The sequence below is a fragment of the Pristis pectinata genome, chromosome 19, assembly GCF_009764475.1.
Source record: "Pristis pectinata isolate sPriPec2 chromosome 19, sPriPec2.1.pri, whole genome shotgun sequence".
NCBI lineage: Eukaryota > Metazoa > Chordata > Chondrichthyes > Rhinopristiformes > Pristidae > Pristis > Pristis pectinata.
The window spans coordinates 34,070,919-34,097,553 of record NC_067423.1 but is presented as its reverse complement, the minus strand read 5'-3'; the positions used below and the strand labels follow the sequence as shown (position 1 = coordinate 34,097,553).

Below are 26,635 nucleotides of genomic sequence, written 5' to 3'. Positions count from 1 at the left end.
GATTATGGTTTCATTTTCTGTATAGATTCACCTCACTTCCGATAATCACAACTTTTATTCATTTTTGTTAATAAAATTTTTACTGTGAATCTAATTTTTCATTGAGTCACATCAGAATTGGAGAGGGAGGTAATGATCCAGGCGGCTATTTGGCCCATCTGACCCTAGTCCTCTTTGATACAACTGTCTAACGAGCCCCACTCATCTGCTCATTTGATACAGTCCTACAAATATTTATGCATCAGGTTTGTACCTATTCCCATTCAAATCTATTTCATAATTAAGAAATACCATGAATGGATGGGAGAATATTTTTGATCAAGTTAATATTGATAGCTCTGACCCTAATTGCGATAGAAACAAAGCCTTTCACTTCTTTAAATTTTTCAGCATCAAGAACAACTCCAGTTACTTCATAAAACTCAAGTCTTTCATTTCTGATATCAGTATATATAGCAACATATTCTATATATAAGCAAATCTCCCCTTTTGCACTCCAAAGCCTTTATTAAGTGAAGTGTTACTATATATTAAAAATTATACATTACTTCAGCTGAGGCTGAACCTGTGTTTTTATGTTAATAAAAAGTTTTAGCATAATTTACCTTGTTTTGGATCCCAAAATAATTGGGTGAAAAGTGTGGAAAATGACCAGAAATACACACATCAAGAGCAAGAGGATTACTGGGGAGAGGGTAGGTCCACTCAAGGAGGGAATATGTGCTTGGAGGCGGAGGAAGTGGACACTGTCCTAAATGTGTACTTGGTGTTGGTATTCACCAAGGAGAAGGACATGGAGGATAGTGAGATCAGTGTGGAGCATGATAATATGCTGGGGCATTTTGAGATAAAGAGTTAGTGTTGTGTCCCACACATTAAGATGGATAAGTCCCCAAGGCCTGACAGAATATACCTCAGGTCATTGAGAATAGCAAGAGGAGATTGCTGGGGTCTTGATCAAGATCTTTGTGTCCTCTCTAGCCACAGGCAAAGTCCTGGAGGACTGGCAAGTAGCTAATGTTATTCTGTTCTTCAAGAAGGGAAATAGGGATAATTCTGGAAATTATAGACTGGTGAGTCTCATGTCAGTGGTAGGAAAGCTATTGGAGAGGATTCTTCGGGATAGGATTTATGAACATTTGACAAACCATGGCCGAATTAGGGACAGTCAGCATGGCTTTGTGTGGGGCATGTTGTGTCTTACTAACTTCATTGAGATTTTTGAGGAGGTGACAAAGGTGATTGATAAGGTATAGCTGTGGTTGTTGTCTATATGAATTTTAGTAAGGCATTTGACAAAGTCCCTCATGGGAGGCTCATGCAGAAGATTAAGATGCATGGAATCCATGGTGACTTGGCCATTTGTATTCAGAATTGGCTTGCTCATAGAAGACAGAGGGTAGTGGTAGATGGGGCTCATTCTGGCTAGAGATCTGTGACTAGTGGTGTTCCACAGGGATCTGTACTGAGACCTCTGCTGTTTGTGATATATATATATAAATGAGCTGGATGAAAATGTCAATGGGTGGGTTGGCAAGCTTGCAGACAAAGATTGGTGGTGTTGTGTATAGAGTACAAGATTGCCAAACGATACCAGTTGCAGATATGGCCAGAGAAATGGCAGATGGAGTTTAATCCGACCAAATGTGAGGTGTTGCACTTTGGGAGATCAAATATAAAGGTACAGGATACTATTAATGACAGTACATCAGTGTTGATGTACAGAGGAATCTTGGGGTCCAAGTCCATAGCTCCCTGAAAGAGGCTGACAAGTTGATAGGGTGGTAAAAGCAGCATATGACTTGCTTGCCTTTATTAATCGGGGCATTGAGTTCAAGAGTCAGGAAGTTATGGTGCAGCTTTATAAAATTCTAGTTAGGCCACATCTGGAGTATTGCATTCCATTCTGGTCGCTCCACTATAGGAAGGATGTGGAGGCTTTGGACAGGGTGCAGAAGAAGTTTACCAGAATGCTGCCTGAATTAGAGGGCCTGTACTATAAGGAGAGGTAGGACAAACTTGGAGTGACAGATGCTAATGGGAAACCTGATAGAAGTTTATAAGATTATGAGATGCATGGATAGAGTAGAGAGCCAGTATCTTTATCCCAGGGTTGAAATGTCTAATACTAAGGGGTAAGTTCAAAGGAGATGTGCAGGACATATTGTTTTTTTAAATTTAGGAATAAATATTGTTCGTTCTTATTACCCCCCCCCCACTAATAATTGAAATTTAAGTTTCATTGAAAGAAAATACTGGTCATCTCAGTGTTCAAACCCAATACACATTGGGGATCTTCTCAACATTCGTTTCAGGATTGAATTAGGTGGGTGCTTCTTCAATACTGCAAGAATAAGTTCTTGTCAAAAAAGGTACAGGGTTAATTTTCTCTCCTTCCATACAGTGATAATTCACCTACTTTTTCTGTTGATTAATTAGACTGGAGTTAACTTCCTATGAAAACTATGAAATATTCTGGGGATGGGAGTTCTCAAACCAGGGAGCTTTGAACATCCCAGTATTATTCTAAAATTCAACTTCAATTACTGGTTCTAGGCACTGTATTCATTATTGCAGTGAGATGATACAGAAGCAGTAAGATCACTGTCATGATGTAGGCACACTGGGTGCTTAAATGCAGTTACAGTACTGGATCATGGATACTGCACTGAATACATAGTACATCATTTGGCATTCAATCAATTCCCACAATTAATTACTAAAGATAAATTATGGAGACAATTCAGGCTGACCATTTCTCAGACAGGAGAGCAAATTACTTCCTGAAGAACTAAAACTGGAAGCTACATAGAAATAAAAAAAACTGGTACAACTTCATGACTGCCCAGGAAATAGACTGCTGCCCTGAAATGAACCAGGCTTGGCTGTAAAAGTACAGCTTAATGCATCAATTTCTGCACCACACTCTTCCCCTCCACAACCTTTGAGCATTATCTCTTCCCTTTTGACTGGAGGAAGGACTCACTACTGTCTTTGTCCTAACTTCTGAGGCCTCCTATTAAAACATTTAAGATAAAATGACTACTCAAATGATTTTGCCAGTGAACAATATTATTTGGCAGAAGGGACAGATCACATTTCCTTACACAAACTATGTCATTATATCATAAAGTAGTTTTACTTGTATAATATTTTCATATGCAATACTTACAAAAACAATACATTTAAAGTATGCAAACTGACATTCTATAGTATTAACATAACATACTGAAAATACAAATACCGTAGAGTGAAAAACTGAATAGTTTTGGTAATACGGCACATATTTAGATGTGTAGCTTACCAAAAGGGAGGCAGAATTACTGCCACTAAGAGTTCTTCATATTTTTATTAAACTGACATCTCTATTCATTCTCAGGTTGTGGACAGGTGGAGGTGGTCAACATTGGTCTTCCTCAGTCACCAAGCAGTAGTTGTGGCAGGCCTTCTGTAATGCAGGTGCCAGCTCTCTTTAGCAGCAGTTTGATACAACAATAGCCTGTTTGACCACTTCAGAAGACAGGGACGTATGGGTCAGATCAAAAGGCATACACATTTCCCCTAAAGGACATAGGACAAGCAGTTGTACTTTTAATGACAATCCACAAACTCTTCAATGGTCATTTCTGATCTGAACATATATTTTCTTAAACCAAATTCTAAATTCCCAAAATGTCATGGTGGCTTTGAACTCTTATCCATGGCTTTTAATCCAGTCACATATCACACAAGTCAATTGTTCAATGTTTTACTTTTATTCATAGATCATTCGTGTATCAGAACAAGTTAAAACAGCAATGAAGGGAGCAAAAATCAGAACCTGAAAGCTCATTACAACAATGAACCAACAGTCAACTGCAGGGTTCCAGCTACCCAAGTGCCCCACTCCATGAAGTACCTCATGAAACAGTGCAATAGATCAACAGCCATGCTATCTTCACAAGTTACCCACTGTACGCTCTTCATCCTTGAAGGTGTCAATTCTGTATTTATCTCTACATACCCAAAAGCATCAAACGTGGACTGCAGCTCAATGTGTACGAGCCATCCTTCAGTACTTCAACCAAGCACCTGCCTCTTATGGAGTTTCCACAAATCTTACAGTGCATATGCAATCCAGATCACATTTGGATGGCCATCAGTTGAAAGGAAGGAAACCTGAACTAAAATTTCCTCTGGTTTGGGCAGGTTTCTGCCAAGAGGACACCCGGGTCTAACAACACATTACAATAATTTGTCACCAATTGTCAATCTTGTTTAATAAGAAATGCCAAATAAAGCCCATATTAATGCATATTTTTCTTATTTACATTTGAGGTGCACTGTTGAAAGAACCTAGAGGAATCTACCTCCCAGCTGTGCTACAGAGGGCCAGAGAACAGATGTTCCTTTTCTCCCATCAAACCTATATCTTCAGCACAATGATTACCAGAAAGAGCGACATGGAAGTCATAGTCCAAAGATAGTTTTTTTTTGCATTTAAATTAATAACAAGAGCTCGAAAGACATTCCAAAGTGTACATGACACTTCTTCAATTTTGCCATGCAATTAGGAAGTGTTCAATACAATACTGTAACTATACATGAAGATATTAATTTTAGCTTCTCAAATAAATAATCTGATGGTATTGGTGCAAGGCAACAAATAAAGTGAACATAATTCAGTGCTTGCATATTCTCACTGTGCAGCTAAGATACTACCACAATAAAGTTGCTATCACAAACAATGCAATCTTAATATAACATGGGTGGCAAGAGCAACATTAACACCCGTGAAACTAACATTTACCCAATTCCTGTCTTGGGAGACATGATAATACCCACAGTATATCCAAAATCACAATCTAACAAGGTGAGCTATGTTGAGGTTGCAGTGAATTTCAGTTTTTAAAATTGCATCTCTCCTCCAAGAGTTAATTTGATGGAGTTTTTGCTTTGCCCTGATCCTCCACCTTTTTGATCGCTGCCTGAATGGCCTGTGGATCACCCAGAAGTTCATGGTGTTTAACTGGATGAAGACATTCGTCCAGCTCCAAGAGAACTGGGATTCCAGTGGGCAGTGTCAAATTAATTATTTCATCGTCTGGGATCCCTGGAAAAAAAAATACAAAAAAATTGATTAGGGAGTGGAAACTTGAAAATAGATGGAGCATCCCAAGGATTCCCTTAGACAAGAGGCAAGGTTGGGAAAAGAGTAACAGTAAATCTTTGCAAAAGTTCACTGTATGCGAAACAAGTACAGCACCAAAAAAGGCTGTCAAGTGATATAACTGCTGCTATTTTTAGCTGCATCTCAAACGTGGCAGTGATATTCTCTTGGTCTTTGCATGATTCACATCTGCGATTAAGGTCAATTGTTCCAATAAAAATGAGCTGTTTTTGAAATCCAAGTCCAACATAAAAGGGAAAAGCTTAAATGCATAAATATTAGTACAGGAATTCAATACATCAAAAAGTAAACCAGTTTAGTTTCAACAGATAAATATTTTATGGTGAAAGTGACAAAATGAACTGCAAAGGTTTATACTTGCAACTGTTTATTTATATAGCATCTTTAACATAGCAAAATGTGTGATACAAAGTCATAACCCAAAACACAAGTTGAGTTTTGTCCTCTCTACAGATGATGCCCAAGAGGCTGAGCATTTCTAGCAGTTTATTATTTCAGATTTACAGCATCTGTACTTTTTTTAATTTTGTTTTTTGAATCGACATCCATCCACAAGATATTCAGAGAAAAAATCAAAACCTTGATCAAGAGAAGTTTGAGAGTCTCAAAAGAACAATGCAGTAAAGATGCTTTCCATGGCAGAATTATACTACAGGCGACCCCCACATTACGGTCATCCCTGTAACTGAAAAATCTGAGATATGGAGTAAAATTCACTCTTAGGGAATGTATGTGAGGGAAAAAAATTTAAAAAAGCAAAATGCAAAAGAAACAACAAATTTTTTTTTGTGTTTTACAACTCGCATTTCTTGATGCAGGAGTAGATGCTATACCCTTTTTTAAGTGCGGCATGTTAACTTTGTTTAGCAATTTCTCACCCCCCCCCCCCCCCCCCCCCACAGCCAAGCATTTTTCATTATTGTAGTTTTACAAAAATCTTACTGCTGGTGTAAAATATCTGACCTGCTGCCTATGAATGACTTAAATGTTGCTGTAGTCCTGGATATTGAAAGATTATGGTAAATCAAAAGATTCTGTTAAAGTTTGCATGTGGTGGGAAAATCAACACAGTTGCCAAAGGCTTGCTGTCCACATGTCCAGCAAAGGGCTTCAACAAGATATCCAGACAATACAACCCAAAACAAAAGGCATCTATTGAGGAGTTGGGCCGATTAGATTCAGAATAACAGATAGGCAAGAGAGAAACTGGCTGGAATTTACTTGAAGGATTTAGGGATATATGGGTAACTGATACCTAGGAGCGAGTAACAGACTGGCATTCAATCAAAGGTTGGTGATATTTATATACAGAATAAAAGATATTCAGCAGTGCGTTACAGGCTGGATCTAATTGAAGGATTCTGGGAGGTTTATATATTGAATAACAGATAACCAAGAGTGAGTTACAGGTTGGATTCCAATCAAGGGTTATATGGTCAGGGAATAAGTTTCAGGCTAGAATTTAATCAGGGAGTTTGAGGAGAGTTAGAGACAGGGAGGATATATATAAAATTTAATAGCTGGGAGTGAGCTATTATTTACCCTCAAATTATTTGAAATAGGGACAGCAAGTTTAAGAAAAAGTTGTAACCTAAACCACTGTCATTTAAGGTAAGACAAGGTAAGATACCTTTATTAGTCACATGTACATCAAAACACACAGTGAAATGAGTCTTTTGTGTAGTGTGTTCTGGGGGCAGCCCTCAAGTGTCACCATGCTTCCAGCACCAACATAGCATGCCCACAACTTCCTAACCCGTATGTCTTTGGAATGTGGGAGGAAACCGGAGCACCTGGAGGAAACCCACGCAGACACGGAGAGAACGTACAAACTCCTTACAGACGGCGGCTGGAATTGAACCCAGATCACTGGTGCTGTAATAGCGTTATGCTAACCGCTACACTACCGTGCCTGCCCTGTTTGTTGCAAGTTATATCATTAAACCATCTTACCTATATTTGATGTGCGGTCAAGTGTTTGTCTCCATTCAGACAATTGTTTGTATCTCCAGATGTAGCTGCTGGCCACTTGAGAGATTGCCCTGTCTGTTTCCAAAGCAAATCTCTTATGTGGTCCCCCACTATGAACCAGCAGCTGCAGTAGTTATCATTAGTGTTGAGAGAAAAATATCCCTTCGGAATGTATCTCTGGTTATAACATGGGATTCAGTAGGAAACAGGTGACACAGATGGTTTTCCAGGAAATCAATCCCTCCGTAAGGTGGGGGTCACCTTTTCAGTAAAGCTATTTGCTATCTTACTGTTGCTATCTGCTATTATCTATTTGGAAATTCCAATGTTTCTCTATCTGGCTTATCAGGTGATGGTTGCCACACTCCCTCTCGACTCACTGGGGCCCAGGCTCCCGCACTCCCTCTCCACTCACCTGATTCACTGTAAATTTTATTATAATACTGTGTAATATCTTAAAGAGTGAAGTAAAAGTGAATTGACATATTAATAGAAATAACATTCACAAGTCTGGAAAATCCGCCCATCTGCTACCAAAATCCCAAGCATAGTGGATCATCAGGTTTTAATTGTATGTAGGGCCCAGATAAATGGATATACATGTGAAAGAGCAATGATAAAGGAATAGTAAAAATTATAAAACCATCAAATAGAAGAAGTATGCCATTAACCCCTTATAGTGCTCTACCATTAAACATTAAGTTGAGCTTTTACCCTAACTTCTCTTTCCTGCACTAACCTTGTATTCCTGGATTCCCTTAATATCCAGAAATCTGTAAATCTGTGTGTTAAAGTGACTGAATCTATATAGCCCTATTGGAAGTCTCTATGCAATGATTCACTGTCCTCTGAGTGAAGAAATTCCTTCTCGTCTGTTATGAATGACCAACTCCTACCTCTGGACACTGGCTGGGGAAACCCATTCTGCATCTACTTGTCACAGAGTCATACAGCACTGAAACAAGCCCTCCCCCCACCCGAGCTAGAGTCCACGCCAGCCATTCAAGCACCCATTTACACTTATGCTACACTAATTCCATTTTATTCTCTCCACATTCGGTCAAATCCAGGAAGGATCTTGGACTTTTTAATGAGGTCATCTCTCATTCTTCCAAACTTAAAACTATAAGCCCAATCTGTTTATCTTCTCCTCATACAACAGATCTGCCATCCCAGGGATCAATCTGTTGAACCTTCACTGCACTCTGCTGCAAGTAAATCCATTTTTTTTCCTCTAGGGAGAAGAGACCTGTACACAATATTCCAGATGCAGTCTCACCAGGGCCCTATATAATTGGAGCAAAATGTCTCTGGTACTCAAATCCTCTTAAAAGCCAATATACTGTTTGCCTTCATAAGTGCTTCCTGAACTAACATGAGAACCTTCAGTGTTTCATGTACAAGGACACAAACACTAAGACCTTGCAATCTCTCACCATAGAAAAAAAACACTCCACTTTTGTATTTGTACTTTTGTTTTTACTAAACCCAGGAGGTCATATTTGGAGAAGTTGAGATATATCAGCAGCTAATGGAGCTGGACGGGGTTACAGAGACAAGGACAATGGCAAGGGAGATTTTAAAAAAACAGGGATAAGGATCTTAAAATCCAAGGATTTCCAGGAGTTTCAATGTAGGTCAGCAAGTACAGAGGCAAAAGGCAAATCAAATGATGTAGGTTAGGATAGAGGCAGCAGAGTTTTGAGATCTGAAGCTGATGGAGTGTAAATCAAGGAAAGCTGACCAAGATAGCATTGCTACAGCCAAGTCTATATGCAACTATGCTGCAGATGAAGGTTTTAGCACAGATCAGCTGCAACAGAAGCAGAGTCAGGCAAAGTTACAGAAATGGAAATGGGTAACCTGAGCAATGGTACAGATGTATGATTCAAATATATCACTAAAGATCTAATGATCGGACTCAACCTTGTGGCTGCCAGGTGGAAACAAAAGAATGTACAGTAGTGGGTCTGAAGGCATTGGTTTCAATTTACCCCAGAAAAACAGCATCAATCCAAATTTGGAAAAGTACTTTTAAAATGTAGTTCACTTCTAACATGATCCCAAACTAGAAACATTAGTTGATACTTGGTATGCTTAAATACTTGTTTCTAGCAGCTCTGAAGCTGTAGACCACACAATGTGAAAGGAATAAATCTAAACTGCGGAAAGGGTTAGATTCACAAGTTGATTTAGAATTAGTCCAGGATTAAGATCACTTTATAATTAAAACAAAGATCTGAATGTACAATGTTCAAACAGAACAAGCTAGCAATAAAAATAAAGTTCAATCCCTGTCTTTGAGGTTGATTGCCAGAAGAATTATCTACACTGATGTCCAATGTATGAATATTAATGTTGTAAATTGTATATTAATTAAACTACTACAATATTATAAATTGGAAGAGTGTTTGCATAGATGCGTAGAAATTGGAGGAATTTGCCACAGAGAAGAAAATGCAAAACGCAGGTGTTAACAATTACAAAGAGTAGATTGGACAGCAGCTTCTCATGAGCACATAAGTTAGAGAATTCAGAAAGTTGCTCTCCAAGAAGCCGTGCAATAAACTGTATCACATTCCAATTTGTGGTTTGTCTATTCCATGTAATATTTTTTTCAAAACGACTTGATTTCTAAATTTCTACCAATTTCTAGTATTTAATATTTAGATTTTAAATATTAATTATAAAATGTTTTTGACAACTTTCATGTTTCCCCATTCAATTTCACTTTCCATACCCAATTGACAGAATTTTTAATTCAAGATTGATGCTTTCTAGTAAGACCATGGACCTCTTCAGGGTGATTGGCCAATGTGATACCCAGTTGCATATGCTGATCACAGATATTCCTGCAGTGGGTGCTGGAGTGATTTTGTCTCCAGTTTTGCACCAGTACTTACTGTTTGGTGGCAAGTGTAAATAAAAGCAGTATCTGGCCCACTGAAGCTATTTAGGTGTCAAAATAGATCCAAAATAAGAGCTCCCATTATATGGGTCAAACATGGCAGAGTTTTCAGCATTAATGTGCAATATTCTGATTTTGACATTAAAGTCTCGCTCTAAGCTGGACACAAAAGATCTCATAAGCCCTTAGATGGTAGAAAGGCTTTGGAGTGTCAGGAGACGAGACACTCGCCACATAATACCATAGCTATGGTATTTATCTGGTTGGTCCAGTTAAGTTTCTGGTTAATAATTAATCAGAAAGTTGATGGTGGAGGACTCAGCAAAGACAATGCCATTGAACGTCAAGGCTATGTGGTTAGAGATTCTTTTTTTGAAGATAAACGTTGGCTGGCACTTGAGGCAGAAATATTACTTACTAATGTCAGAATATTGTGAGCATACCTCCATGTAGGGATAGAGATCTTCATTTTGAGAATTTGCAAATGTAATTGAACATTTCACAACCAGCAGCAAATATCCCTACTTCTGATGTTACGTTGGAAGGCAGGTAGGTCATCAATTAAGCAGCTAAAGGTGATTGAGTCCGACACAATGTCCTGTGGAACTCCAGCAGCGATGTACTGGTGTAGAGAAAATTGATCTCCTACAACAAGCATCTTTGTGTGATGCATAATGCCCTTGATGCCCTTAACAGTTTTGCAAACTCTCTTTGATGCTACACTCAACTAAACGCTGCCTTGATGTCAAGGGCAGTTACCCTTACGTCTGGAATTTAGCTCTTTGGTCGATGTTTGTGAATGCCATGAAATTGAACAAAATTTCATCAATGAAACTCCTCTCCATTCTTATTGCTAAAAAGACTTGGGAGAAAATCATCCCATTAAAACCTGCCAGGTTTTAGAATACAAGATAAACCTGCTTGTCCTCAATTAAGGTACCAGACAATTTGTTCTCACCAATCTGAAGAAACCACTGCAATTTAAAGAGGAAATGTTTTGGTCTCTTTTAAAAATTAAGATTGTTAATTTCTAAATATTAAAGATATAAAATGATTGAAATAGCAACAAACACCTATTTAGCCTACAAATTTACATAACCTAGAAAAACTATATTGGGAATTTCAGAGAAACAGACCTCTACCACTCTTAATGCTTTATGCTGACGTTGCAAAAACATAAATTGCCCTACAGCAGCAAACTTGGCAGAACAAGCCAACTGCTGCAAAACTATACAATGGAGTTTAAACAAAGAAACCCTGAAAACAATCAAAACCAAGTACTGATGCAGCTAAATATAAAACGCTATTCTACGCATGACATAGTTAAACTCCATAATTTGATGCAGCTCTCTACCATACATGGTATAGCTGTGCATTTTTCCCCAAGATTATTAAAAGCTCCAATGATGGGATGAATGCCAGCACTTAGTTTAATTGGCAATTTAAACTACAACCAATAATCATGATTAAAATATTGCCTGCACCAATGCGTAGGCATTGGTGAACAGAACATACGAACAATTCAGAGATACATCAAAAGTTTTATATTCTGCCAGTGTACTTCATAAAGGTGACAGTGGATTCAAAAGCAAGAATACTTACAGCAAGTAAGTGGCAGCAGAATACAAGTTAATAAAATTAAGAAGTTGCACTTGTAAAAAGAGTTAATTCTATTCAGTCTGAAACACTCTCAACCTACAATGGAAACCAATGAGGAGGTAACAATGTACATGAATGATGCAAGTCCAAATTTTGTTGGCAGTTACTTTAAGTACTGGAAAATCCGTGACTCCCTTATGAATGTGGAATCCCAAAGTTTCAAATTAGTTGAGACCTGTCACAGAAACCACAAGTCCATTCATTTGAATAGAGATTTTCTGGTTGAGGAAGTAGGGGCATCAGTAAACAATAAAGGGTTTCAAAAAATAATCTGAAATTCATGCATCCGGTAACTTCACGCTCATTAATTATTTTTTATTTACAAATTAAATTGTTCGACAGGTGCAGTGGTGGGATTTGAACTTGTGTTCCTGATCACTAAACTACTGCATGCTAACAACATTCATCAGGTGTAATTATTCAACAGCTAATGCAAACTCGCATGGACTTAAAAAAGGAACGTTATTTACAACCCTTTCCACCTCTACACAAAAGAGGTTTCCCCCGCAGCCCTACAAAGGTGATGCATCCAATTTTCCATAGGTTTTTGACGATACTAGTCAAAGAAGTCATTTGTTCAAATTCAAAGCTGTGGGAACTCAGGACAAGATTTGTACATTTAAGTACTTGGCTGAAGGGTAGATGCCGGCAGTTAGATTGACACGAGGGTAGGGGTAAAGGAAAATCAGTAGTGCCCAAATAAGAAAGCAATACGGTATCCAGCATATTAGAATTCAAAGTTGCAATGTAAGCACAAAATATCACTTTGTTTCCTCTCCTACATTCCCATCATGCGCTTTGTCCCACTCCATAATAGACTAATGGTGGGATTACAATTACACAAATGGTGACAATCCGAACGGCCATTCCTTAGGCACAGTCCACTGAAATTCACATTGTTCAGTCAACTGGGGCGAGTATAAACAGAAGCACTTCGCTCCCCCCCCTTTCATCTCAGGCGTTGTGTTCAATTGAAATCCCCACTCTTCCACACTATCTGAAACTAAGTAACACTTAACAAACTTGCATTCACAAGTGGAGAATTAGTCACAGGAAGAATTATTTCTGCTTTGCTGCAATTGAACACTAAACATACTTAAATACTTCCTGTGGAACACACTGTACAATATTTCTAGAACACTCGATCTGTCCTAAACATCAGACGAAGGACATATTACTTCCATAAAAGGCCACAATCACTTTATTGCCCTGAAAGCCAGTTGGCTGTCACACCGAAGGCTCATTATGAACCAAGGTTAACCCTTGGATTGGCAATGCAATCAGATATCTTGACCCAACCAAATTTATTTCCAGTTGCACTGCAATTCTCCCTACTACGTTAAAAGGAAAAGTTGCTTAAAGTTTAAGACCTTTATTACATCACAATAATTCAAAGCCCAAGATAATTTTACATTTAAAAACTACCCAGCTATTCCTATTGTGGACTAGTTTTACTCTAACTACTGGACAAAAACAAAATGAGCAATTTTAAGGACACAAGGAAGAGCATGGGAATAGAACTAACCTAATCAATCTTTCAAAACTAAATGGCCTTGTGATGCAAAACATGAATTTTAATAACTTTCCTGTATTTGTATTATAAAACTTTGTTATATTTATTTCCAGAACATGTTAATATTTTGAGAATCATAATATATCCAAATGCAAGCTCCTAATAACTCACTGATCTACGACAAAGAGGAGCAGGAAATGACCTACGTATTCAATCAACAGAAGCACTTGCATTCTAAGTGAACTTCTGCTTTTATGCAGAATACTGAAGTGCAGCTAGAAAGATTATTGTACAGTCATGACTGCAGAATCAACCCAAAATTACTTCACACTCAAGTATTTTGAGGTGGACTGCTTATTTTGTTGTAGAGACATGCAACAGAAATTTGCATCAAAACTTCAACAATAGGGTAACCTGAGAATGAAAAGAAAACACTGCAAATGCTGGAAGTCTGAAATATAAACAGCTAATGCTAGAATAGCTCTCAGTCAGGCAGCATCTGTGAAAAAAGGCAGAGTAAACATTTCAGGTCAATCTGGACAAATAATAAAATCAGTTTTAACTTGTTGATCAAGGGACACTGGTAAATTATAGAAGAACACTCCTGTTGTTCTCATTTTGTTAAGCCAAGGGGGAAAAGAACAGATCCTTGTTTTAACATTTCATCCAAAAGTTAACACCTCTGATATTTAGCATTCCCTCAGTAATAAGCTAGGCTGATGTCTCAGTGGTGTTCTTAAGTCTTTGCAGTGGTACCTAAACCCAAAGCCTTCTAACCAAGAAGTGAGCCATCACTGAATTGCTGGAACAAATGGGGCCAGATCATCCAGCCAGCCAACTAGCAGTCACCACTGTAACTACTAATACTCCTTTCAGGTGGAAGGTAATTTGGACTGTCAGAGTTGTTCACTACTGTCTCAGCCCTCTCGTCAGCAGGCAAGCAATCCAGGCTCCACCAAGATTTTATGCCATGTCTGGACTTCTGAGAGACTCTGAAAGAGTAAAGCATGTCTGCCTCAGTCTTAGACCTGGGTAGGAAAACTAGAATAAATAAAGATGTACTGAACCACAGGTTAGACCAAGCGTCATGATCTGCAGTGGATGATAATCATCATCATTCAAATTAGTTCAGCTACAAGACACTAATAGCTCATTGTAAGACTTCCAGATGTTTCTATCATTGGAAGTCTAAAAATGCAGAGCTCTCCATTCTGTTAGTATTCACAGAGGCTAGACAAGCATTGGAATATGCTCTCACTAGAAACCTGCAGAATGCACCTGCCTCATTACCACAACGGTCTGGCCAGGATACCCATTTAAAAAGAAACCAGGTTAGCCGATCATGGTTTCCAGTCCATTGTGTCTGGACAAAAATATGAAGATTAAGATTTAGCACTGTCATTCTAATCATCTGTTCTGTGCTAGGGAGAATAGAATCTAATTGAACAAACTAACCTTAACACATTGTCTCCAATTTAAACCATACACATTTGATCACCAAAGCAGTGGTTTTCACTATAACCTATCAAAGGGTCTACCTAAGACTGCAGACTGTCTCAGGAGTTGTTCCAGTGAATATCTCAGTACTAATGGTAACTTTCACTCTTGGAGTAGTTCAGTCTCCTGTTTCTTCAGGGAGGTAACCACAGAAGCAAAAGGGAGCAGTCACTTTCTCGGACAATTCCCTTAATTCATTCATGGCGAAAAGATACCATTGTCCTTAACAATGAAACAGTGGCATTCCTTATTACAACGCCACCCTCTGCCAACACAAAACAATTTACTTTTGAAAATTACTGAAGGTTTCTTGTAGTTCAAGAGAAAAAAAATACAAACTGTATGCAAATACTCTGTCACCCTCTGGTGGCAGACACTGGATAGTGTTTTCTTCTCTCCACAACATTGGCCAAGACCCAAAGAGCCTCAATTCACCCTGCATTCATGTCCAGCTTCTCAGTTTGAGTTGATGAGATTTTCATCCCCTGGATTTGTACTCAATTAAAATACTTTATAATAGAAAACAAATATGAATACACAAAACAGGCAAATAAAAGTATAATGCTGCAATCCTTTCAAATAGTTGAGACACCCACATTTCCTTTTGACTGTACAAAAGACAAGCTTAGGATATTTTTGTGTTAGACTAAATATTTTCATGTTGGACCTTGTATCATAAACCAAATTGAAATGCTGTAAAATCCCTCATTCTAATGAGCAACTTGTTTATTCTTAATTAGAGGACAATCCAGGACTTGCAGCAACAATTCTTTGCTTTCATAGTATGTGCTTTAAAATGTGTTTGCAAACCCACAAATATTATACAAGATCAGCTGCCATGGGAATCCTAAATTAGCAAGTGAAATTACGAAAATGAAAACCATGCTACAACTGGCAAAAGCTTTAGGTATAAATGATACGTACAGTATCCTTAATGTGTGATGGTATGTATTGAACAATTTTTTTGCAATGTGCTACAGGGTACACATCACCAAAATTGAAGCACAGGTAGCAGGGATACTTGGAAGAAGGAATTGGGCAGATACATGGCACATTGCAAAGCAATGTGAAGTAATCCAGTTTGTGAGGATGCGAAGAGGCACAAAAATTGAAAGGCTCAATTTTAAAGAGACTATGGGAACAGGGGTATTCACAGAAAAGTCTTCAGAGGTTTATAAAACTGTAACGTTCAGTTTATAAACACAAAAACAGAGTACAAATGCACGATGCTAAATCTATCACTGGTTAGGGTTTAAGGAAGGATGCAAAGGAGATGTACAAGAATACTAGGAAATTTTGGTTAAGTGAAGATTTAGTGAGGCATTTAAAACTGGGGGGATTGCTAAAGTACATGAGCAACTGTTTTCATTGACAGCAAGGTCAATAACCAATCTCAGCATATTTGGAATGCAATGCCTGAAAGGATGGAAGCAGATTAGATATTAACTGTAAAGAAAAAAAAATTGGTTGAGACCTTGAAAAGGAAACATCTGCAGGGCTAAGAAGAAAGCAGGGAAGAAAAATTAAGTATAAATTTCTTCTTAAGAGTTGTTACAGGGACGACAGGTTTCCTACGTCATACGATTCTGCATCATGGAATAAAAGATGACAAATCTCTATCCCAAAGAACAGCTCACTCGTGTAGCATATTCAATTACCAGACATCTTACAGAGAAGGTAGTGAGCAAGTTTCTGAATGCAAGAGAGGATAAAATAATTTATGATTTTACTTTGCTTGTTCTACTGGCTGCCATTAAAATTACACATAAAACTGACTCTCTTGTCTATACCCAAAATTTTAATTTTTTGGAAGGTGCAATGATAACAAAATGGAGAAACATGATATGTTGCATTTTTATTCCTCCACGATTTAAATGTTTTTTAAAATACAGGAGAAGAAATAAGATACATAGATTAAATAAGTGGTTTCAAACAAACACCAAGGAATTTTTTAAAAAATGCTGAAGATGCACATCTCCGTTTCCAGTCCACACCAGCTCACACCTAGCCCTTTATTCACACCGATTCAAACGGACCAATGTCTACTGGAGCACTACAATTCCACAAATCCTGCTGAAGATATCAGCCCTGTAATTTCTTGATCACATTACTCTTTCCAATTCTCCTCTTTCTCAATGGCTGGGACACCATCTGCCACGAAATGCCACTCCCCACAAAATGACAGCAAGCATCACATCTCATCAAGCACTCCATCAGTACTCCTGATTCAGCATCAAAGCCATTCAATGGGAGGTGCAATGAATGATGCATCAAGCACAGGGGAGCAAGAGCAGGGGGAAAATGGGGAACAAGGCTGTATCTTGACATGTATTGTACACAGAACCTTTCAACATGCAGCAGCCAATATTCCAAGACCCACATGCTTCAAGAGCATGCTTTGGAAACAATGGTAGTTCCACACATGCAGAATCATAACACATAGGAACCCACTGGGCCAATCACACCCATGGCTGTCACTCTTTTCCCATTTCCTATTAATCAATCTGTTGCCTTGTCGGTTATGATGCATTAAATGCTGTACGTCCCTTCTCCAGCACAGTCAATAGGGTCTGCCTATTTAACAAATGCACAATCTTCATATTAAGCTTCAAAAGAAAATCTCTTACCCCTCTTCAGACAAAATAGTTGATGACCTAGGGCATTTTATTTTCTTTTATTTATTCATTTTATGGCATCCAAGTATCACTGGCAAGTTCAGAATTTATTGTGGCGTTTTCATGAACCATTGCAATCCCAAGCTTAAAGGGTCAGTACAGGGTCTTATGGTACCTCTGCTGAAAGTTTGGTACTTGGTTGACCAGCATCCTGAGTTGAAATGGATTATGTTGTTGCCACTGTTAATAACAAATCCACACTGATTCAACCTACCCTGCTATTTATAAAAAGGTTATTTTCTTCTCTAAAAAGTGTATTATAATAACATTTGCTCTTTTCTCTCTCCCTGTTCTTTCTCACACCAACATTCAAACTATCAAAAATTGCACAGCTCAAGAAATGCAGTTAGCTCAAGAATATTTATACCAGAGGAAAATCAGCGGTAAAAGGGGAAAAATGTCACTTAAGTTGCTGGAAATACATTGCAAGTTCATCAGTTCTAAAAGTAGCAATGAACTGTGTGACTATGGCAAAGTCAGCCACTCCAAAAGGAGGAATTTAAAAGCTGTTAAAACAGATGAAATATCACGTTTAATTCTACCTTTCATGCAGTACTATGTCCTTTAAACACTATTCATATTTTATGGACATTGTATCTGAAGCTTAAAGATGCTCATCAAGGAAAAATTGAAGAGTAGTTTTAAGTAACCTCATCCCCTCAGGCTGCACAAGTCACATTTTTGCCAACATGGTGTCATAGACAGTTGGCTTCTGGTTTCTAAAAAGTCACAATGTGCCATTTCTTGCAACAGTTTGAGCTGAAACACAAGAGATTCTGCAGATACTCTTGCTTTGTTAAAAAAAAGCAAAAGCAGTTCTCAGCCTAATCTAATCTTAGATTTATTGGCCTTTTCTCACAGCAGCAGTTAACTGCACTCAGGCTATACTCCCACACAGTGATCTATTAATAAAGGTTAAGCAAGCATAGTTTTGGATGCACTGCCATCTCTAAATGTCAAAGGTCATTTCACTTTAATATCAGCTGTATGGCATATCCAAATGTTAAAATAAACACTGTTTAAGCAATCTTTTAAGCAATTTGTTTAGCACACCAGGTTAATACATAGGGTTATAGGAAACTACTCTGATAATGAACCAAAAAATGAATTGTACAGTACAGACGTATGCACCAGAAATGTTTTGTTCAATTCTAGTCCACACAGATTTAGCTGCTCTTCATTTCAGTAGAATGGCTTCAGTGTTCCTGACCCAGCAGGGAAAAACTTCCAACTGATCACTGACTTTGGTTGAAAAGTGCTAATGTTAAGGCATAACTTCAAGTTGAGAGTTTAATGCCTTCAAATCAGCCAACTGCAGAACACTTAACTATTCAAACTTAATTCCATGGTTCCCTGTATTTCATACAGCAATGACCATCAATAAACATACTTGAGTCCAAGCAATTGCATACAGTGGTAACCTCAATATTCATTACTACCCTACAGCCACCAGCATCACATCTTTATGTGATGTCTTTAATGTAATCCCAAAACATTCAGATTTACAACATTTAACATCAACTACAGCACAAAACATCAGGACAGATGATCAACAATCTGGTCAAGGAGGCAAGTTTTAAGGGCCATCATAAAAGGAGAAGAGGTAGATTGCCTGAGGGAGTTTCAGAGCTTTAGGTAAAAACATCCAAGATCAATACCACCAATGGCAGAACAATTAAAATCTGGAGCATGCAAAAGACCAGAATTAAATGAGTAAAAATCTAGTAGACTTGAAGGTCTGGATGCAGTGCAGTGATCGACTTGGGGAGGTGGGGGTTGATGGAGAAGAGATCTGGGGAGCTGTACTGCCATCTCTAAACAGAGCACTAAACGTAGGTAAGTAATGTGCAAGTGCAAGGTGCGAAGCTGAATTGGCGCAAGATACACACAGCATAATTTTATTTGAGCAAATGTTTACAGGGTGGCAAATCAGAGACAGCCCAGGAATGGAATAGCCAAGCCTACAGATAAAGAAACATAAGGGTTTCTGCAGCATAAGAGGGGAGGCCAGAGTGGAGCCGGGTGATGGAAATGAGCTGTTTTAGTAAATGGGACAAATGAGGACAGAAACAGAACTCGTCAACTTAGTTCAAAACTTTTGTGTTTATCTGGTTTAGCATCAGACAATTTCCCAGAAAGAAATTAGTGGCCATGGAACAGAGTTTCTTGAGCCGACTGTTCCTTCAACTAAATACGGAGAAAAATGTGTTCCTCGACATGGATCATCAGATAAGGATGGTGTGATTAATTCAGCAGAAAAAATTTAGAATAGCCAAGTGACATCCATGAATAGAACTTGGTGATATTGTTTAAAGATGCATCAAGTGGCAGCAAGTTGATGAGAAGTAAGAGGGTGCCAAGAACTAATTCTTGGGGAACTCCTGGGTTAACAGGGCTGGAGCACAAAGAGATACCATTATGGATGATGTTGTGACCAGGTCTAGATATATAAAAGTAGAACCAGGCAAAAGCATTACCATCCAGATGAACAATATTAAGAGGTCTTGAGGAAGAATGAAGCGAAAAGCTATGAAGGTTGCAGATTGTTCAAGTTAGAGGACAATTTTTTTAATAATCGAGGTCGCAAAGAATTTCAGGGCCAAAAACCAGATTGGAGGGATTCAAATGGAGCTAAGAAAAATGGGCACAGATTGAATGGCAACACCACATTCCTTGATTTTTGGATAGGAAAAAGGATGAAAATAGGCAGTAATTTAACTTCTCTTCTGGTGGCCAAAGATGAGTCATCAGCAGTTTGAACAGAACAGGATTAAGTGAAGAGGTGGGCTGCAAGGATGAGGTTAGATAGCATAACGAAAAGTACATTCTAAGGTCTGGGCAGAAAGGAATATTTAGAGAGCCACAGGAGACTGCAGGTGTGGGACCCTGGGGCAATAAACAAACTGCTAGAGGAACTCAGCAGGGCAGACAGCATCTCCAGAGGCAGAGGGATAGTCGATGTTTCGGTTTGAGACCCTGCATCAGGACTTCTCTTCCTATGGTCTTTCTTCTGTCTTTTAGCTCCGATACTTAAGGAGCTTTAGCCTGGTGGGTAAAAAGGGAGGGAGGGAGGGAGGTGAAAGAGGTAGATGAATGGAAAATTCTGATCTTGGAGTCAAAAAAATCCATAAACTTCTCATGCTTGTCAGAGACAATGATGATTTAAGATTACAGATTGTGATAAGTCAGGGATCATTACATTAAAAACAGAGGATGCTGGATATATTCACTAGGTCAGACAGTACCAATGGAGGGAGAAACATTTCAGGTCAATGACTTTCATCAGAACCTCCCACTCTGCATTCCTGAATAATTTTTAGCAATGATCATTTTTGGTGATACCAGAACCAGTTAATCCCTGCCAAACTGACAATGCAAACAATTTTCAGCTAAAGACGTTCTGGTCTAAAATCCATGAGTTTAAAGGATCTGAGATTATAGGGGGAAAGATCAGGGCAAGAAAAGTGTTAATGATTTTAGTGGATTACGACTAATCAAAAATGCTGCAGAGGGTGTGAATTACCAGATCAGTAGCTGCTGAGATGTCATGGACAGTAGACCAAAGACTAGAAAGTTGGAAATTTGAATGTGTAACAATAAGGAATTGGAGTGAACTTTATTCCATAAATGGGAACTGAAAGCACAGCATGAAGGAGAAAAAATATGGACGAAGCGCAAAGCAAAAACAAAATCAGAAACTGCCTTATCAGTAATGATTACAATCAGAATGGAAAGGTCCAGTGAAATGGCAAGGTCAAGGGATAGCCATCACTATGGCAAGAAGAGCTTAAATGCAGTGGGGAGATATGGTAATAAAAAAAAGACAGCAAATTTTGAAAAATTGAACTTAAGGTTGAAACCACCCATTCAATGAAAAAGCTGAGAGAGGAAAGCAGAGAAGAAATTTCATTGTGAAACTTGGGAATGATGTGTGGATAAACAGGAAAAATAGATCTCAGGCATTGTGCAAGTCTGTTTTTGTAAAGGCCCCCACATCACATCAATAGATGAAAACTTTGGGAAATGATGTTCAGGAATGTGTGGCTGCTAATGTACATCACTGTGCAAGTTCAGGGAGCATGACATCTGACTCAGAGGTCCTGGAAGTAAAATTGTCAACTTTATGCAACTCACAGTTCATCTGAATCTTCCATATTTTAGTTTTCATTGAAATCAAAGCAGCATTGAAAAGCAGCACTGAGCAATTTCTAGGCAGAGGATTTCATACATGAGATCTGAATAGATAGGCTGCCCAAGTACAGAAAGAAACACTAAATGCATGATTTAGGGATAAAGGTCACACCATCACACTGGCAGTTTGAGCAGGCAAATAGTGGAAAAAAAACAGACAACTAGGAATCTTTATAATGAGAGAAAATACATCAGCCACACCTCAGACAAGGTCAAGATGCCAGTGTGATGCCATGGTTAGTTCATGGATGGCAACTTATAAAACATAACAATCTCCTTTTGAATGACATTCACTATTTTAGGTCTGATGCATTCTTCCTTTCAATTAAACTACACAGTCCAAAGTCACAACCCAATTTTTGTCATGTAGATGAGCCAGTCATGTTCATGACATCACCACATGCAGGAAACAGGCAAATAAAACCTGCACTAGAATTAATCACAACAGGAAGCACACAATCTGACATCTTAAATGGCTAGTCTTCCACCAGGAAATTGATGCAAACACTGCAAAATGGCAAATGATCTTTTTATTTATGCAAGATCAATTCTTGTGAACTACCACTTCCCATATTTCACTGGTCTGAGTAACCACCCCTAAACCCTGGATGATTCTGTATTTTGTAGCTTACTTTCTATCAATTCCATTACTTGACCAGACTCCGCATACTTTGACCCAGTTCATGAGTTTACTTTGGTGTACCTTATTGAAAGGCCATCTGAAAATCCATGGCATTAATCTATTGCATTATTACCATGGAAAAGACATGGATGCAAAGGAACCTGACGAAGTTAATAGAGATGAAGAGAGTCCATATTACAGAACAGGTGTTGGAGATGTTAAAACACATAAAAGGTAGATAAATCCCCAGGGCTGGATCAAGTGTATCCCAGGACATTGTGTGAAGCTAGGGAAGAAACTGCAAGGTTCCTTGTGGAGATATCTGTATTATCGATAGCTACGGGCAAGTTGCCGATAAGACTGGAGGGTTCTGCTTTTATTTAAGGTTGCAAGAAAAGGCTTGGGAACTGCAGACTGGCAAGTCCAACTTCAGTGGTGGGTAAGTTATTGGAGGGGTTCTGAAAGATAGGATCTACATGCATTTGGAAAGGCAAGGACTGATTAGGGATAGCCAGCATGGCTTTGTGCATGGGAAGTCATGTCTCACAAATTCAATTAAGTTTTTTTTTGAAGATGTGATTACAAAGATAGTCTACGTGGACTTTACAAGGCCTTTGACAAAGGACTGCATGGTAGGCTAGTCCAGAAAGTTAGACCATATAGGATCCAGGGCAAGCTAGCCAATAGGATGCAAAATTGGCCTGGCCACAGAAGGAGGGTTGTTTCTCAGACTGAAGGTTTGTGTCTAGCAGTGTTCTGCAGGGATCAGTCCTGGGTCCACTGTTGTTCGTCATTGTTGTAACAATTTGGATGAGAATGTAGGTGGCATGATTGGCAAGTTTGTGGATGACACTAAAGTTGGTTGTATGGAGGACAGTGAAGGTTATCTAAGATTACAATGGGATCTTGATCATCTGGCCTAATGGGCAAAGGAATGGCAGATGGAGTTTCATTGAGATAAATATAAGGTATTGTAAGATAAGGGCAGGACTTGCACAGTAAATGGCCATAGGGAGTGTTGTAGAACAGAGAGACATAGTTCCTTGAAAGTAGTGAGAGATAGACAGGGTGGTGAAGGGGGTGTCTGGCACACTTGACTTCAGTCAGTCAGAATATTAAGTACAGGGTTTGGGATGTCATACTACAGCTGTATTTGATGTTGGTAGGACCACATTTGGAGTACTGGATGCAGTTCTGGATACACTGCTATAGGAAGGAAGGAGGATGTCATAAAACTGGAGAGGGTACAAAAGAAGATTTGAGGATGTTACCATGACTGGAGGGTTTTGGTTATGAGGAGAGGCTGGATAGGCTAGGACTTCTTTTCCCCCCAAGAGCATAGAAGGCTGAAGGGTGATCTCATAGTGGTATAGAAAATCATGAGGGGCATAGATAAGGGCAGGGGAGTCCATAACTAGAGAGCATAGGTTTAAACCGAGAGGAGAAAGACCTAAAGGGGATCCAAGAGGCAACTTTTTCCACACAGAGAATGGTGAGCATGTGGAACGAGCTGCCAGAGATAGTGGTAGACTCAGTTACAATTATGACATTTAAATGGTGTTTGAACAGTTACATGGATGGGAAATACTAAGAGGGATATGGGCCAAATGCAGGCAAATGGGACTTGCTCAGTCAGACAACTTGGTTGGCATGGACGAGTTGGGCCAAAGGACCTGTTTCAGTGCAGTTTCTGTAGATTCTCATCTACTCTTTAAAGAATTCAATATTTTTCAGATGTTGTTTCTACTATACATTTGAAATATTTAATTTGTAATACTATAAGCTAGTAGTATTTAGCAAATGTACTTTGATGCCATTTCATACATCAGGAATTTTTCACCTCATGTTTTCATCCTTTTGGTTCAAATAGCATGCTCATAAAATGAGCAATCACCAATGAATAGGCTGGCACAGAAAAACAAGTTGATAAAGTTGAAAAGCAATCAATCCTGAACAACTGGTGCAGACACTCAACTAAAAGACAAAAAGAGAAAGGCAAGTTGTGCCAATCAAATCATCCAAACTAATCTCTGGTAGAATTTTAGCTATTTGTTTCTGTTTAGCCACGTTTTCCAGTTTCTTCATGATAACCTGGGCTTCTCTTAAGCAACCAAATTGCAAATGCAGCTGAACTTCCATCAATAATATCTCCCAAGGATTTACACCACATTCCTGTGTCTATTAATACGATTTAACTCCAATACGTTTCATCTCAGCCAATTGTTCTGAAACTAAGTTATTGTACAACATATAGCTTTGACTACATAGAGGTAAAAATTCCCTAATCACATGTTATCTCGTTAATTTCTTTTTTATCCATGTGGCCCACTTGAACCCAGAGGCTAATGGAAAAGTCTGCTGCCTATTCTTCCCAGAGTACGGTGTTCCCTTTGCCAGCCACAGTTAAAACGATGCAATCAATGGGTCTACTTCACCTCAACATTACATGCCAAAGCATAACATATACTAAGAATCTATTTAAATCTCGATACAAGAATCAATACAATTTTACCTTCCAGGTGTTTGAGCAGAGCCCTGGTACTATTTCCATGAGCAGATATTAGAATACATTTCCCCTTTTTCACTTCTGGAGCAATCACATCATTCCAGTAAGGCAGCAATCTATCAAGAACCTCTTTCAAACTCTCGGTTTTGGGTAGCTTGTCTTTTGGAACATCACAAAAATTGTATCTTCGATCATTGTAAATTTCATGGTAGGAAGGATGTGATTCATCAATAGGAGGAGGGGTGACATCATAACTTCTTCTCCAAAGTTTAACTTTTTCTTCTCCATGAATTAAGGCTAACTCTGCCCGATTAAGACCTATTAATGCACCATAATGACGTTCATTTAGACGCCATGAACTTTCAATCTGTACCCATTCTTGCTCCATCTCGTGCAACACGTACCAAGCGGTTTGAATAGATCGACTCAAAATGGATGTAAGCACAAGATCAAATTTAAATCCAGCTTCTTTCAGAACTTTTCCACATGTCTGTGCTTCTTTTATACCATTTTCGGTCAATTTCTGATCAACCCAACTGCAAAACCGGTTTTCTTTATTCCAAGCACTTTCGCCATGCCTTAGCAACACAAGCTTGAATGTCATGTTGATACAAATATCATTCAATTCAGTGCACAACTTCAAAGATCACTGCAAAACAGGAAAAATAAACTGTTGGAGGTATTGCATGGATCATTACAGATTGGATACATAACCACTTAATATATTAAAAGCACAGCAAGTTTAAGATACATGGAGAGACTTCCTTATGGGGAGAATATGAGACAGCTATTCTTGCATCAGCAAATACCTCAATCACTACACTATATTTAAATAGTTTGCTATTTTAAATTTAGTTGAAAGAGTAAGATCAAAGTTCATCCTGGTACAGTTATCTAGTGCCCTACTAGCTTAGAGAATTCAAATATCTTACTCATACACTCATCCCTTATGTAATATTTCCCCTTTCCACTTTGGTCCCACCATGGCCTTTTCAGAAACAGTCATGTTACAAAGTAAATGCCAAGAAATTGGACTTCACCTAGCCAGATCCCAAGAGACACCAGAGACTGTGGGTGCTGGAATCTAGAACAAGAGCTGCATCTGTGGTGGGAGGTGGTGGGGGTGGGGAAAGAGTAGGAATTGTCAATGTTTCAGGTCAAAACCCTGCATCAAATGCTGCTCGACCCACCGGTTTCTTCCACCGGATTGTCTGTTACTGAGAAAAGAATGCAAAATTGACCAAAAAGGCATTGCAAATGGCACATGGATGCCTACATCCAGAAACATCCACTAAAATGTAACCTGTGTTTCCTTCTAGACAAGGCTTCTGCTTTTTAGCTGCACATCAATCCGAGAACATCAGCCTTTAAACACACACTCCCCGTGGCAGCAAAACACACAGGGCTACCGCTGGAGAGAGAGAAAGGGAAAGGAGCTCCCAGATTCACTCAAAGGGACATGGAAATCCTCGACAGGGATACATACCAGGATGGGTAAAAATTCAACAATATTAAAAATAACTGCTCTCTTTCTAAAAAAATTAACAGACTTTGAGCAGGTTGGAACCTTTTTTTTGAAGTTACAGAAGTTTACATTATGGAATGCATTCACTGACCCCTTCTATCCCTCAACCCCTATCCTCTCCCCCCATCCCCCTTCCCCCTCCTTCCCCAACCCCCACTCCTTCCCCAACCCCCACTCCTTCCCCATTCCTCCCTCCTTCCCCATCTTCTCCCCAATCATTTTCTTTTCTTCCTCTCTCCTCATCTGTAAACCCCAGACTTACATTTGGATCCCTCTGCAGGAACCTATCCTCCCCTCACACCAGCCCGTTGCCACCCAACTACTCATGCGCAATCGCCATGACCTCTGTCGCTTCCCCCTCATCGCACAGTTTCCGTAACCCAGCAACCAGCGCTGCC

General features: G+C 38.9%; 1 protein-coding gene across 1 annotated transcript; it reads right to left on the bottom strand.

The window, feature by feature from the left end:
- Positions 1-3,058: 3,058 nt before the first annotated feature.
- bpgm (2,3-bisphosphoglycerate mutase) lies at positions 3,059-26,635 on the bottom strand. The gene is made up of 3 exons (XM_052033880.1): positions 26,500-26,635; positions 24,719-25,361; positions 3,059-5,092 (listed from the first exon to the last, which is right to left on the bottom strand). The coding sequence occupies exons 2-3, from the start codon at positions 25,314-25,316 to the stop codon at positions 4,914-4,916; spliced, it is 777 nt and encodes a 258-aa protein (XP_051889840.1). The 5' UTR covers positions 25,317-25,361; positions 26,500-26,635; the 3' UTR covers positions 3,059-4,913.

Coding starts and splice junctions, on each gene's coding strand:
- bpgm (XM_052033880.1), bottom strand. CDS start 25,316: ATGACATTCAAGCTTGTGTTGCTAAGGCATGGCGAAAGTGCTTGGAAT. Junction 5,093..24,718: donor TCTGCTCAAACACCTGGAAG/GTAAAATTGTAT, acceptor TTTTTTTTCCAG/GGATCCCAGACGATGAAATA.